The sequence below is a fragment of the Drosophila santomea genome, chromosome 3L (assembly GCF_016746245.2).
Source record: "Drosophila santomea strain STO CAGO 1482 chromosome 3L, Prin_Dsan_1.1, whole genome shotgun sequence".
In the NCBI taxonomy this organism is placed as follows: Eukaryota; Metazoa; Arthropoda; class Insecta; order Diptera; family Drosophilidae; genus Drosophila; species Drosophila santomea.
This window is the reverse complement of record NC_053018.2, coordinates 18,711,540-18,726,483: the sequence shown is the minus strand read 5'-3', so window position 1 is coordinate 18,726,483 and position 14,944 is coordinate 18,711,540. Positions and strand designations below refer to the sequence as shown.

The window sequence follows — 14,944 nt, the reverse complement described above, 5'->3', positions numbered from 1 at the left end:
CCATAGACTTGAACCATCTGCGACAACGTATCGATATCGGCCGTCCGCCTATCGATATAGCAGATCGCCAAGTACCTTCAACAGTGTGTCCCCATATAGCATTTATTTCCAACCAGGGCAGCGTGCACTTCCTTACAGTTGTTAATTTTTTGAAATTTTAAATATTCAGCAATATAAAAAGCTTCGCAAAATAGTTATTATTTCCCACAAAAACTTAAAAGAAAACATCGCAGCTTTTAAGATAGAGAGCTGAAAATAGCGAACAAGAGAGCGGACAACCCACCCCCTAAAATAATTGCGCATCGCTGGGGCGGCAAAAAACTATTTCGGCCGTTCCGCCCCGCTAGTTCTCTCTCTTTCCCGCGCCAGCACCCTCTCCCTCTCTAGAAAGCCAAGCAAAACAAAACAAATGAGAACGCAAAACCGACAAAACAAATACCTATAGGAAAGTAGGCTATATAGTCGCATAGTTTTGGCGTAGTCGCTGCAAGACACTCAAACCCACCGGTCGCGTGCACATCGAGTGAAGTACTTTTTATTGCAAAGCAAGCTTGTTTCAAAGCGATCTTTTAATCTTATCGTAGCGTAAACACTTTACGTTTCGGAGCCAAAAATAGGGGAAAAGCAAATGATAAATTGATACGTTATCACTGCTTAAAATGTCTCTGGTAAGTGGATATTTGTTTGTTTGTATGGCTAACCAGCTCATGTAGATTAAATTTTTTGTAGAATAGATAAAGTACCCAGTCATTTCCTTAAATGTTTGAGTTGCCGTGTAGTTTGACTTGGTTTTTATGTGATTTAAAAAGGGTTAACTTTACTATAATTGAAAAAGGCCCCCTCTCTCTCTTACACTCCTTTTTCATTCATGTCCTTACTCGCACAGCCACCCCCTGGAAAGTGCACACGGACACCACCGTTCTCTCTCTCTCTCCCCCTCTCAATCTCGCTCTCTCGCCGCTCTTTGGCATTTTCCAGTGATTTCGAAAACAATCTGGAGGTCGGGATAGGGTCAGGCTGCCGTCTTATCTACGTCGTTCTATGGGTTTTGCGGGGCCTCACTGTTACCTTCCACCTTTGAAGGAGATTCGAAGGTGTCTTATATAGAAGATTTCGAAACTATCTATAAAAAATAATCCCTTGGATGCTTCCACCTGCACATTCGGCTATGACGCACATGGCCGTGAATATGTAGATATTACCCAACATTGCATTCTAGATTGTGCCAGTGTACCTTTTATCTCCGCCGATGCTGAGCTCATTCGCCTCGCATTTCATTCATGATGAAACCAACCCCACCCCAAGCGGCGAAACCCACCCACTCGTAGAACGCGACTAGCTAGAATTTTCCTATTTTTAATTACCGCTCAATGTCACTTCCATTTACAGCGCTGCGTAGGTTTGGATAATTGATGCGATTTCGCCAATAGCATCAGCTGCTCACCTCACTCATTTCACTAATACGAAATTCCACTTGCCTAGCTGCATTCTGCTTTGCGTCATTGTGCTTAACTTGGCAAACAACAACTTCACACTATAATTACTTCCGCTTCTTGTGGCGCCTCGTTCTATTGATAAGAACTGGACTTTAGGGAACCAGAAGTTCCTGTGAAACAACTGGCATATAATTTTCCAGTCTATTGTCTATTCCTAGTAACGGTGACTAGCCCGGTTAAACAGAAAGATTGCGATTCTTATTCATGAAATGAATGAAGTCACTAGCCAGTTTAGTAGAATGCCGTTCACAGCAATACTCGAACCTCCTTGATCTTGATCTTTGATCTAATCTACCAAATTCCAAATTGCAAGGCTTGTGTGAAATGTGTTTATTTATATGTACATATTATTCAAATTTTCCCATTAAACTTCTTTGATTTTATGTATATAAAACAATGGCATTTCCGAAAACACATTAATGGAATTTACTGATAAGTTTTCTTGGGTCCCACCTGGAGTTATCAAAAAGTACTAGGCATATTCATGTTTTCCAATTACTTTTGTGGAAGTAATGGCCTTCAGCTTTCTGAAAGCTAGTAATCCACCATATACAATGTACACATAAAAATATGAAGAAAACCTTTTAGAAGCCACAATGACTAGAAAGCACTAATTTCTTATCTCCTAAATTATTTGTGAAATATTACTATAATTCTGAAGTATTGCATTGAATTATTTATAATAATTTATATTTATAATTTCGCCAATTGAAGAAACGTGTATAACTATTGCAATCATCAATATATAAATTAAGTTACGAAATCATTGGATTAAAATGAATTGACATGGCTATATACATACATATGGATATGCACATTAGTATGTGTTACATCGATATCGTAGAACATATCTCTTTTGAGGCTCATTCATTTGACAGCAACAGATCCGCAGGACACCTTAGATCGGTGGGTTCATTATTGGATTGTTCCACGCATCCACACATCCACACATCCACATACCCAAAGGATCCTGACAAAGGATCGACGGCAGCTGGCGACGTCATGTGCCGCGCGATCCTTTCACTGGAAGCGGGCACAATAAGGACGAGGACCCCTGCCCCAGGAGCAGATGTGCTGGCTCCGCTTTCGGCGGTCCTCTGATCGGTTTATACTTTTATACTCGTAGTTGCTGCAGCTGCCGGCACACGTCCGCAATTGTCGATCCAGTTTCTTTCTTTCTTTTTTTTTGGGCCCTGATTGGAGCGGGTAATTATATGGTGGCTAGAAAAGGGACCGACCGACAGGCAGCACATGTTATACGTAATAGGTAATGGGCAATCTAATCGAATCGTGCCCAACTCGGCGGTATGACGGTATGACACCTTTTGCCAATCGCCTCGCAAGTGAGGAGAATGCAAAAATGGCAAACAGGTTTTCAGCCCGCTGGCTGCATTTGGCTGTCAATTAAAAAGCACAGACGAAGCTAGCAAGAGCCATTACGAATAATACAGTGGAACGTCAGCAAATACAACTTGCTTTTGATACAAAAAAACCAAAAAAAAATATATTTTTATTACTTGGTTATCTATTTTCTATAACTGAAACACCTAAAAGTGCGCTATAGAATATAGTTTTTGAGCCTCAACAGGAGGAATCTGGGAATGACCTGCAACTATGTCATACTTCTGGACAGCTCGTTAATATTTATTTTAAAGTCTAAATATTTCTTAAAATATTTAAAAATTAAAGAAGTGAAGATACCACAAAGTTTTCTGTTACGAACACTCAAATTGAGTCACAAACGCAAAGTTGTTAGTTTTATTATTAAAGCAACAAAGTGACTCAAGTAGTTTGCAATACAGCTGGTGAGGGCAGTAAGATAAGCCGCTGTAGGCTATTTACACTGTGGATAAAATAAACTGTATGGGTGAGCCATCGAAATCACAATCACAGTGAGCAGCAGCAAAAACAACAAGAACAGCCAGCGAGTGCAACAACTTTAAAAGGCCTTGCAAGGCCGTTTAGCTCTGAGCCAGGGATTTTGCAGCTCAAACTTGTCCGGCGACTCGAGAGCCAAACTCTGTTTGGTCAGCGGAGTGATCTTTTGAAACCGAGTGAAAAATAAAACACAAGTGCCGCAGGCTCCGTCCGCAAATAGAATGCTCATATAGCCGCCACATTTTCGCTTAATTTCCACCAAAAGACCGCCTGCAATAGTGTCGCCTTGCAACATGTCAAAGTCGTCTAGACTCCGCATTTATAGGCAAATTTCTCAAATGCGTCGCGACATCTTCGTGGTAAATTTAGCAGCGTGTATTTATAAAATTTGAAAAGTTCAACCCGTTTGCGGGCGGACGCCATATGCACATGTCGCGCACTGTTGCCGCGTACTTTCCGTAAATGATTCAAACTTGGCAATCTTTTGTATTTCAGTTCTCGAACGTGTCGGCATTTCCCTTGCCACTACAACGTAAATATTTATTTTTATGGACATCTAAACTTCATGTCATGGGTGCTCAATTAGAAAAGCTTGTAGGACTTTGATTAAAAATACTTCAAGTACTGATGGTTCATTGGAAATAATTTCTTATCATGTACATACATACATATGTACATACAAAGCTAGCTGAAATTACTTCACTTTCAATCGACTTTTAGATAACAGCGTCAATTTAATAAATATATTTTTTATTTTTAATTAGGTTGCGAAATTTACATAAGTACATTACGTTAAGTAAATATATTAAACAAATAGTTTAACAATACTTAGTGGAATCTTCACATTTATTATTTTTTAACAATCATTTTCATTTTGTGATCCCTAACATGTATCATATAAATTCCAGCCATAGACCATACAACTTGTAACAATTACTCAGTATTTGTACTTCGTGCAATATAGATATTAGAGCCAAGCCCCAGAAACTCATTTTCTGTAACCTAAAACCGAAGCAAATAGCTGACTTCAAACGATTATAGGGATATTTAATAACACAAAAACACAATTAAAAAGGTGCTTTAGTTCTGTTGTTCTTTAGTTATTGGTATTGAGTCGGTTACATTACTAATCTTTTTATAGGGGCTATCAATCCTAAAGATCTTACAAAGCTTATCATAAAATGAACGATAAGATTGACACTTTCTATAGATATGTAGTCTGTGAAGACAATCAACTTGGGATTACCTGAAAATATATAGTTAAACCCATATTTATTGTAAAAATTACATATTGGTCCTTAATAAGTTTATAAAACAGAGCGTGACTAAAATGTATAAAGCATCCGTGTCGGACGACAGAAAATGTTAGACCAATAGATTCTTATCTAGCTTTTGTGATAACCGACTTCAGGATATTTCCAGCTGCTTTTCTTCAGCCGAATGAGAGGCAGGTAAGGCGCAAATGAGAGAGGGGGAAGGTGAGAGCGGAGTGGGAATGAGGTGCATACACAAAAACTGCAGCTGCTGTCTGCTCTCGCGCTCCCTCTCTCTTTCTCGCGGCGTCTGGAAGGAACCGTTTGTGGGATGAGAGAGAGCGGTAGAAATGCGGTGCATTGACACGCGCCACTTCCATCGCCCGGCGCATGCTCTTCGCTCTCTCTGCCAGGAGCATAAAAATCAATGATCCTGTCTGCTGCATCTGCAAGTGGGAAAGGGATGGCCACATAGCCAATAGTAGTACGTCTATTACGGTTTACGTACTAATACTAGTCGTAGTACAACAACACCATGCACTTGCATTTGGCCATTTCTCTTGTTAAACTTGAGCACACTAATAGCCTAACTGTTTGGTTTGAAATAACGTTAATTGGTCCTGCCCTCGCAGACTAAATAAAGTTTCTGCTTTGCGACGTTTTTTCCAAAATTACAGCTGCGAAAGGCCGAACTGCATTAAAAATTCTCCCTTTCGCTCGCTCACCCTGCTGCTGCTGCGTTGTGTGTCTCTCTCACACGCTGTCAGTGGTAACTTCGGCAGCGCTCGTCTCGCTGGTTCGATTCAGTTCGGAATCGCAACTCGACTCGTAAAGACGCAATGGATCAGTTGTTTTGAACGCTGTCTCGACTTAAATTTATGCATTTAAAGCTAGAATAAAGTACAAAAAAAAGTATTTACCCGGACTCAATTGTGATAGTTGGCTTTGTAATTGTTGGCGACACAGCAGCAACAATAAATGCAAATACAGAGCGTAGAAGATAACAGAGAACGTGTGCTTGTCTAAGTGTAACATTATTGTGTTTTTCCGTTCGTTTTGTTCACGGAAAATCAATAGTGACTGTGAAAGCGCATTATTTACCCGATTAGCATATCGTCGAATCTCAACGTAGAGGAAATTTTCCAGTGGAAACTTGAGTTTTTCAAGAAAAAGAGAAAAGCCGTCAAGGTGAGCCCCAGTTCCATAGCGTGTAGTGCATAGTATTTTGTGTTCCCCAAGCGAAAAAATAACCCCAAAATTTAATGAAAACGTGACATCAGAAGGCAAAGGCAAAAGCTAAAATATATTTTGTTTGCTTTGCTTTTATGTTCACTGGCGCATACACACACACTGTCTCAGGAAAAAAACACACAGACGCACACAAGCATACGAGTGTCCAGACGACAAAGTTGTCGCATATGATTTTACTGAATGAGCTATTTATGTTCCCATTTGTTATAAATACAAAGAACACATATGGTTGCTGCAGTATATAAATATTAGTTATCAGTAAAGGTTTTAAATTAAAATTTCTTTTTAACCAAAAACGTTCATTTATTTTTCGTCGGCTGTGAGCCGTTTGTTGTGTGTTCCCGTTTCGTTCGCCCCATCTCGCTCACACCCGACGACCGCTGCGACGAGAGATTGTTTCGTGAAAACATGGCGGCCGTAGAGTTGCTAAATACTATTATTATTCACTTTAAATTATTTACAAAATTACAAATTTTTGTTTACCCAGCGAATTCGGTGAATTTTTTCGGGTCTCGTAAACATCAATTCAAAATGACACACGCTTGTTTGCACGGCTTTTCTGGCTGTGGAAACACAAAACTTTCCGCCATATGGTAACCCTGTTTTCGCATTGAGTGATTTCATCCAAAATTCCACACCCCGTACTTCCCCCTCGATCAACAATGCTGTTTTAAAAACAACATTCTCAATTGGGCATAATGTGGATGGAGAAGAATAAGGGGCGGTTATTGTACCATACAATGCCATTAATTTTATATGTACATATATTCATCCAAAATTCGGACTACGCAATACACAGTATTCGTCTACGCTTAAAATTAAGCGATGACTATAGCAAGCAAAATATTCAAGTTTACCCAATTTTGAGCAGATTCGAAGGTCACTTTATGTGTCATTCTTCAATCAGATGAGAACTCCATCATGTTCTAATTATATTTAATTGAATTCGACACGGAAATCATTGGTAGATTATAGTGGATATGGTTCAAAGTAAAAAACCTTTCAGTTCCCTTTTATACCTTTGAAAAGCGTTTATATTTAATTTATTTAGTAACAAGGATTACCTAATAGTTTAAAATAGAATTTCCTAAGGCAATGTATATAGTAACTTAATTTCTTTGAGTGCATCTGAATAAACAGATGACGCGTCAGTTTACTGGGTATATACACATACTTTACTCCATACGATATACGATTATACTGTGTGTAAGGCACTTCCTCTTTTACGCACACACTCAGTGGCATAATCCGGCCCAACCCACCACCACCACCACCACTATCGCCATCGTCATCGCCAGTACCACCAATTCCGGAGTGTGGAGCATTAGCTTCTTTGTCTGGCACATCCGCTGCCAGCGGAAGTGGTGCACTCATGCGTGTTTTCCACTCTGCAGAAATGGAGAGAAAAAGAGTCGAAAAACCATACCCATTACCATTGGCACAGAGACGAGCTCTGAAAACCGTTGAGCTGTTGCCACTTTTCACTATGTCTTTTTTGCGCCGAGTGCAGTTTTTATTTTATTTTCATATTTTGCGCACTGTGCCGCTTTTTATGCTTCATTGCTTTGAACTTTTGCGTTCATTTTTCGCGGAACAAAGAGAAAGTCTCGCCAGTCTCTCAGTTTCTCAATTTGAGCTGAGTCCGAGCTTTGGTTTACAGCTCAATACAGTCCGACTTCTATACACAGCCCAAGTTCCTTTATCGGAACCCGAGCTTACCATAGCAAATCGTATTGAAACCGTTATGCCATTCAATATACCATACCATTTTAAAACCGAATGAGTACTTTCGATATTAAGCAAATTTATGAATACTTTTAGGGATAAAGTTCATTTAACCGAACGAAGGAACTATAAAAACGCCTGCTCAAACTGGCGTTTCCTTATAGGGATTCCAAGTCGTGGCCTGTTTTCTCGCTGGCAACGTGGCAGGGACACCACATCTTCAATTTCCATTATCGCCGCACCCACACACCATCGATGGTGGTCTCTGCGCCCACATTTTTCAATCCCAATCCCACTCCCACGAATCGGATTTCGGGAGGAGTCGAGACAATTCGTTAATAAAACGATAGATAAGGTGCTTAAGACACAACAAACAGTTCTCACGTAAATGCTGGGAGTAGAATTTTCCCGAAAAGCAGAATAGAATCTATTGTTTGCTCGTCTGAGTTCCATTTGTTATCGCCAACAGACGCGACGGCAATCAGCACATGAATGGAAATGGACCAGTCCACAGCGGCCCTTGAAAGAGAATCCCGAACAAGACCAGGCATAAGATGAGGAAAATTACAATTCGGAATTCCCGGAATTCTCGATGCTCGCCAAGCTGAATCATCTCGTCGCCTCCACGACCTTTGAGCCTGGACCGCGTGAAAAACGACCTTTCAGCCATTATTTCCACTAACGAGGGGTCCCCGCATCCCTCCCGCCGCCGACTCCTCGTTTCCCCTGATCTTCATCTCACTTTTCCATGAGATCGTACCCACATTCCAAGTCCCATAGAGATGCTGCTGTGATGATAAATGTTTCGCCATCTCACTCGCACACGACTTGACTCTTCGGGTTTGAGAACAGTTTTCCCTTGGTTTTCCGAGGAAAAACGCTGGCGGCGTCGGCGGCTCGGGCACTTTGAACCAAGCCGCCGTTAGTTATTTGGACAATCGATCAATGTTCAATAGGGAAGAGGGAGAAGAAAGGCATCGGTGGAGCGAGAGGGCTATATGGCTTCGAGACAATCTTAATGCATTCTTTAGCAGCTCGGATCGGGGCGCATTTATTATGATTACAATATTGCCCTTTGTTGGCCAGCATCCCAGAATCGCTGTCGCTGTTGTTGTACTTGTTGTTGTTGTTATTCTTGTTGTTGTTGTTGTTGTTGTTTCATCTCCGTTTTCTTCTCGTATTATCGACGTCGGCGGTCGTTTTGTAGCTGCATTTCTTGGAAGGCCACAGCACGCACGCTCACGCACACACGCACACACGCACACACACGTACACACACACACTTTCATGCAAGAATGTTCCTTGTGTGTGCTGCATTTATTTACTTTTCTGCATCCTCCTTCTGTGTGCTGTGCGCCCCTCTTCATCATCCTCCTCCACGGATTCTTCCACTTCGGATTCTTCAGCATCATCTTCTTCCTCTTCTTGGGTTCTGAGCACGACGACGACTCATGCTGCAGCAGCGGCAGTAGGGGGGTATCTCCACCTCGCCCTCCGCTGCCCCTCTTTTAACCCTAGCTCTGTGTTGTTGCTTTTGCCCCTGCCGTATCTGGTATCACCGCATTCCAATCTCGGTTTTTTTTTCTGTCGGTGGCAACAACAACAGCAAGAACGAAAAGAATGGTAAAGTGTTTAAAAGAGTTTCCCACAGTCGAGCTCATGTCTCCGGGGCTCCCAAGGTATAGTGAAAACAGCTGGGGTCAATACTTTAGAACCAATGAGTTTGAAGATAATTTTATTAAGTATGGATATTTACTTTCTAAAGAATTTGTTATCTTTATTAAGCCTACTCTGATTCGTGTAAATTTTTTTTTTTTTTAATTCTTAAATCCCTTTCTATATTAAATCTAAATTTAAAAATATAACGCGTGTTAGGGACAGCAATAAATTTACAGAATTCCTTGATAACAAACTTCATAATACTTAATAAGTACTTCTTTCTGATATAAAAATCCAAGGAATCCCAGGATCAAAACCTAATATATATAGTTAGTATAGTTTTTTTTTTGTAAGCCAAATATGTTAGGAAGGAAATATGGAAATATATGTATGCACTCCTATTACATTGCGCTCGCCTGTAGTTGTAGTTACAGAACGCAGACCTTCTCCACGGCTTTGGACCTCTGCGGTTACCTTCACTTACTACAACGATAGCAACAGCAGAACTCCAATCACTTGGGCCCAGCTTTACTTACCCACTGGGAACGGAATGAACTGGCCTGGCCTGGGCTGGCTTGGTTTGGCTTGGCTTGGATCGGCTGCGCTTATTCCAATCAGAAAACTCGAAAGGCAGCTCCAACCACTATGCCACTCCACTCCACTCCACTCCAACCCAACTCCGAACTCCAACTCCAGTTTGATTTTCTGTGGCGGAGTTTTGTAGAAAAGTTGCCCGACTGCATTCCATTGGAGGTTCGTTGGTTTGGTTTCGGTTTTGGTTTTGCTCTTGTCTTTCGTGTTCGTTTGCTCTTCTGTCTTTTTTTTTGTTTTATTTGAGTTTTCTGTTTGTTGCCTTGCCTTGCCTCCTGGGCCTAGCCTTTTGCGTTGGCCTTTGATTATGATTTTCTTTGCTGCGGAGTGGTATTTTCTTCTGGTCTCTGGGATCGAGCTCCCATGCCATTCATGCGCCGCCCAGGAGGCCTTGTCTCTTCAGTCGGTCTTCGGTTGGTGTTGGGTGAAGGCGCTGCTCACGGTTTATCCATCGCTCGATATAAATAGTGTAGTTCCTTGTCATCCGCATAATAATCTTGTAAAATAAAAATCCATTTTAAAGTTCAGCAAGTTTTTTGTATTTTGATCGAAACTGGTAAGTGTATAAAGTACCCTGTATAATTGAGTAAATGCAATTGTCTGGCTCTTGAACTTTTTGCGGAATTTCCTGATAGCCCCGGTGAAATTCCAATAGTCGGTTTGCATTACAATTGTTAATGGGCTTGGCATTCCACAATAACAAATAACAGACGTCGACAGAGGCAGCTGTAATTGCACTTTGTACTGGCTAGAGAAGCAAAACAAACAATAATGAGGGGGCAGCACCTAAGACCGAAGATCCGAATACTCTTGCTAAAAGTCTTTCCCTTTAGATTGATATGAAACATTGTCAATTCGTGCACTATGATATCACTAAAATCTTACGGAATTATCTTTACACATTTGAACGATATTAGTTTTAGAAGCTAGAGCATCCAAGGCATTGCAAAGATGCAATGCCGCCTATAAGAGTAGCCAAACTGCAATTACAATGGCAGACAGCATCTCAAGCTTTCTGTGTGCTGCTGGATGCTGGCTGCTGGCTGCTCCACTTCAAAAACAATGCGCAATCTCTGCACAGAAACAGACCCCCATCTGTAGCATCCCCCGATCTAGGAGCATCCTCAATATGTACATATATCCCGAGCTCCAGAAGTCAGCATTTGTAAATTACAATTGCTTTTGTTTTTGCTGCACTGTATGTGTACTGTTTTTTTTTCGTTTTTTTTTCTTCTTGCTTTTGCGCTGCGCTGCACTCTGTTTTCCCTGTGGTTAGTTGTTTTTCCCATTGATGGTTTCGTCTTTGCACCACATGGCCGTCTCGCTTGCACCGCCAGGCCACCAATATGCATTATATGCTGCGCTTTATGCTGCAAGTTGGGCTCCATGGCGGTGGAGCTGGAGCTGTAGCTGGAGCTGGAGCCATAGCCGGAGTCGCCGAGTGCGCCGTCGCCAGAGTGGTTTGACTGCATTCCATTAAAACTTTCTCACAGTCGGCTAGCTCGGAGTGCTCCACAGTGCATGGCACTGCCAGCTTACCCGCCGATGGCCCTCTGGCCCCCAGGGCCTCCACCGCCCGATCCGTTGCAATTGTTTGGCGAGTTTGGCTGGTTTGTGGTTGAAATTTGGACTTTGAACACTCGGGGCCCAACTCAGCGGTCGTGCTGAGCTCTTTTTTGTTTGTTTGTTTGCTGGTGGCCCAGGCGAGTAAATGTCGAAAAACGGCTGTACAATCTCCTTCGAGGAGACCACCGCAGATACAGTTTAGGTTCCCAGTCAGCAGTCGATAGACAGCGACATGAGGCCATTGATATGATGTTACTTTGGTCTTCTAAAGCTTATTAAAGTAACATGATTAAAAAAACTTAAATGATACCTTATAATTTGCCACTTATAAATGATTATTGTAGTTCAAATTTTTTGTCGATTATTTAAAATATATCGATTGGCAAAATCCGATACAGTACAACGAACAGTTGTATAAATTCAAAATGATCTTTTTAATAGAAACAATTTATAAAAAGCAGTTTTTTAAACGCATGTACATATATGCTTTTCCTGTCATTACTATAATTGCCAACACAACAACTGACGAGCAATTGAAAACTGCCGCGTGGGTTGCCTACCCAACGATTAGCAGTGATTTATTTGTTGCCCCTTTTTGTAACTACAAGTTTTTTGTTATTAACTTTGGAATTATTCGCTCGGTGAGTCAGACGAGTATCGTTATCGAGGGTTTTTTTTTTCTGTCGCCACCCATTCGCCTATGATAAAACACCACCCACTTAGCACCCCACAGCACTCCTTTCGGTGGTGCTGTTTTGAGATTAGAATACTAATACTCGCTGCGATTCGGCGCACTGCGAAAACGAGCGGTTGTAACATTGCGTACTCTATGGCACTACGAATACTTTTTCAGTCGCAACTCGGGAGTTTTTCCCGAAAGGAAAAACCACCCTTGGCTCGGGTGCGAGCGGGACAACCGCTGTGTTTTCCATCATCTAAGGGCTCTTAAAGTTCGTTGATGCTGCATCTCCAGTTTCTTGAACTGCGTTTCAGTTTTTCCCTGCATTGTACATACACACTCTGAAAAACGTAGAAGTGCGACGAAGTGTCTGGAAGCTTTGTCCGAGAAAACATTTATTCTTTTCAAAGGAAAGGTAATGATAAAACCAAACAGTGATTGATCGATTTAATTTTAAAAGCAACGATAACGTAGCCACTGTTTAATCAAAATTCTCGTTATCATTTAATTAAAGCTGCACTTAAAATGTGTGTAGAATTTTTGCTTGGCAGAGTATGCACCCAAATTAATGGGTTTCAATGGAAATTGTAATTTAAAACGATAGCGACACTGTCCTGCCCTAATTGAGTTGTGATAAGAAAATACGTCAAAACAAGTTTTGTTGTCGCAAAAAATATATGTTATTCACATTTAAATTTATAGGTTTCATAATAGTACAACAATTTTGAGGTGGCTTAAGCTTCCCATTGGCGCTATCTGATGTTGACATTATCTACAATTACAATTGTTTGATATAGCGAATTTCAAGTAGTATAAAGTAATCTTGCGATATTCTGTGACTGCCAGTTGCTAGCAGAACGCGTACAATGTCGGTTTCTCGAAGCGAGTAGAGCCTTCCAAGAGCAGGAGCTTCGAGTGGGATTGGGAAGTCAGGTGTACATAAGCTTATCATGCTGATAACTCCTATCACCTATATTAACGTATGCTTTCCTTTGTTCTTCATTTCAGTTTCGAGCTCAGAGGCAAGCAGCCGGAGAAGAAATTAAGAATCAGCTATCCAAAAGAGAGAACATCTACCAGAACACAAAATGGCATATGTGGTAGCCGACCTTCCACAGTCTTATGGACCCAGCAATTTTGGGCTAGTAATCGATCAGGTGGATAACAACACGAACGCAACCCAGCTATTCAAAAACAATAAATTCAATAACATAATGAACGATCTAAACCGCGAGGAGGCGCGCCTAAAGACCTTCACCGACTGGCCGCTGGATTGGCTGGATAAACACCAACTGGCCCAGACGGGCATGTTCTTCACACACGCCGGCGACAAAGTGAAATGCTTTTTCTGCGGCGTAGAAATCGGTTGCTGGGAGCAGGAGGATCAGCCCGTGCCGGAGCATCAGCGATGGTCGCCCAATTGCCCACTGCTGCGCCGACGCACCACCAACAATGTGCCGATCAATGGCGAGGCATTGGATCGCATCCTGCCGCCAATCAGCTTCGATATCTGCGGCGCCAACGACTCGACGACGGCGGTGGAGCTGAGGGAGCATGCCTACGCGGAAGGCCGCATACCGATGTCACAGCTAATTCAGTCGATAGGCGTGAATACAGCAAATGCGGCAGCCAGTGTCGCTGGAATCGCATCCCCGCAGCCGAGGGCAATGGTCGCCACCCATGCGTCGACGGCCACACAGGCCAATGGCGATGTCCAGCCGGAGACATGTCGTGCGCCAGCCGCCAGCGGCAATTATTTTCCCGAGTATCCCGAGTACGCCGTCGAGTCGGCACGCCTGCGCACCTTCGAGGCGTGGCCGAGGAACCTAAAACAGAAGCCTCACCAGCTGGCCGAGGCGGGTTTCTTCTACACGGGCGTTGGAGATCGCGTCCGCTGCTTCAGTTGCGGCGGTGGTCTCAAGGACTGGGACGACAACGACGAGCCCTGGGAACAGCATGCCCTGTGGCTAAGTCAGTGCCGATTCGTCAAGCTGATGAAGGGTCAACTCTATATCGATACGGTGGCCGCCAAACCAGAGCCGGCCGAGGAAAAGGAGGAGAGCTCTTCGATTGGAGGAGACGTGGCCAGCAGCAGGCAAGCTTCAGAAGAGGAGCAGATTTCACCGCCATCGGTGGAGGCCGGTTCGGGGGATGTTGCCCCGTCCGTTGCTCCCACGGCAGCCACACGCATCTTCGACAAGATCATCGAGGCGACAGCGGTGGCTTCCCCGTCCAGCAGCAGCACCGGCTCCACCTCTATACCCGAGGAGAAGCTGTGCAAGATCTGCTACGGCGCCGAGTACAATACGGCATTCCTGCCCTGCGGCCATGTGGTGGCCTGCGCCAAGTGCGCCTCCTCTGTGACGAAGTGCCCGCTGTGCCGAAAACCCTTCACCGATGTGATGCGCGTATATTTTTCTTAAGAGCCCTAATGCGCACCCAAGTCCTCGACTTCACAATAAACAAGAGGAAATCCATTTCGAAATGTGTTAATCATAAGCGTAGGAAAAAATCGTGGTTCAGCAGGCGATCGCAACGGCCAGTTGTTGGGATGCCCGGCAGCTGGCCGTTGCACTTGACAAGATCACAAAGCCTGGTAGTTATTGTAAGCCTACATTGTAATATTAGTTTAGTACAGCACTTCTATGCGTTATTTATAATAAAACTAATATATTACCGAAATCTCATTGTCGTTTTGCCGTGTGGATTACACACAAAAGGCTTTGATGGCTCCGCCACGTCGCTGGACTCACGAGCAATTTCGTAGAAGGGCAATTATTCAGTCAATGAAAAGGCACTTTGGCTTTCTTGAATGCAATCAGTTTTATAATACTGTTTTTGTTTGG

General features: G+C 42.8%; 1 protein-coding gene across 3 annotated transcripts; it reads left to right on the top strand.

Moving 5' to 3' along the window:
- The first annotated feature begins 489 nt into the window (after positions 1-489).
- Positions 490-14,575, top strand: LOC120448033 (death-associated inhibitor of apoptosis 1). Of its 3 annotated transcripts, none has more exons than XM_044005970.1 (2): positions 490-668; positions 13,107-14,575. In XM_044005970.1, the coding sequence occupies exon 2, from the start codon at positions 13,187-13,189 to the stop codon at positions 14,519-14,521; it is 1,335 nt and encodes a 444-aa protein (XP_043861905.1). In that variant the 5' UTR covers positions 490-668; positions 13,107-13,186; the 3' UTR covers positions 14,522-14,575. The 3 variants fall into 3 exon arrangements, with proteins under 3 accessions (XP_043861905.1, XP_039485710.2, XP_043861906.1); XM_039629776.2 differs by lacking the exon at positions 490-668 and adding an exon at positions 5,442-5,815; XM_044005971.1 differs by lacking the exon at positions 490-668 and adding an exon at positions 12,904-13,033.
- The last annotated feature ends 369 nt before the right edge of the window (positions 14,576-14,944 follow it).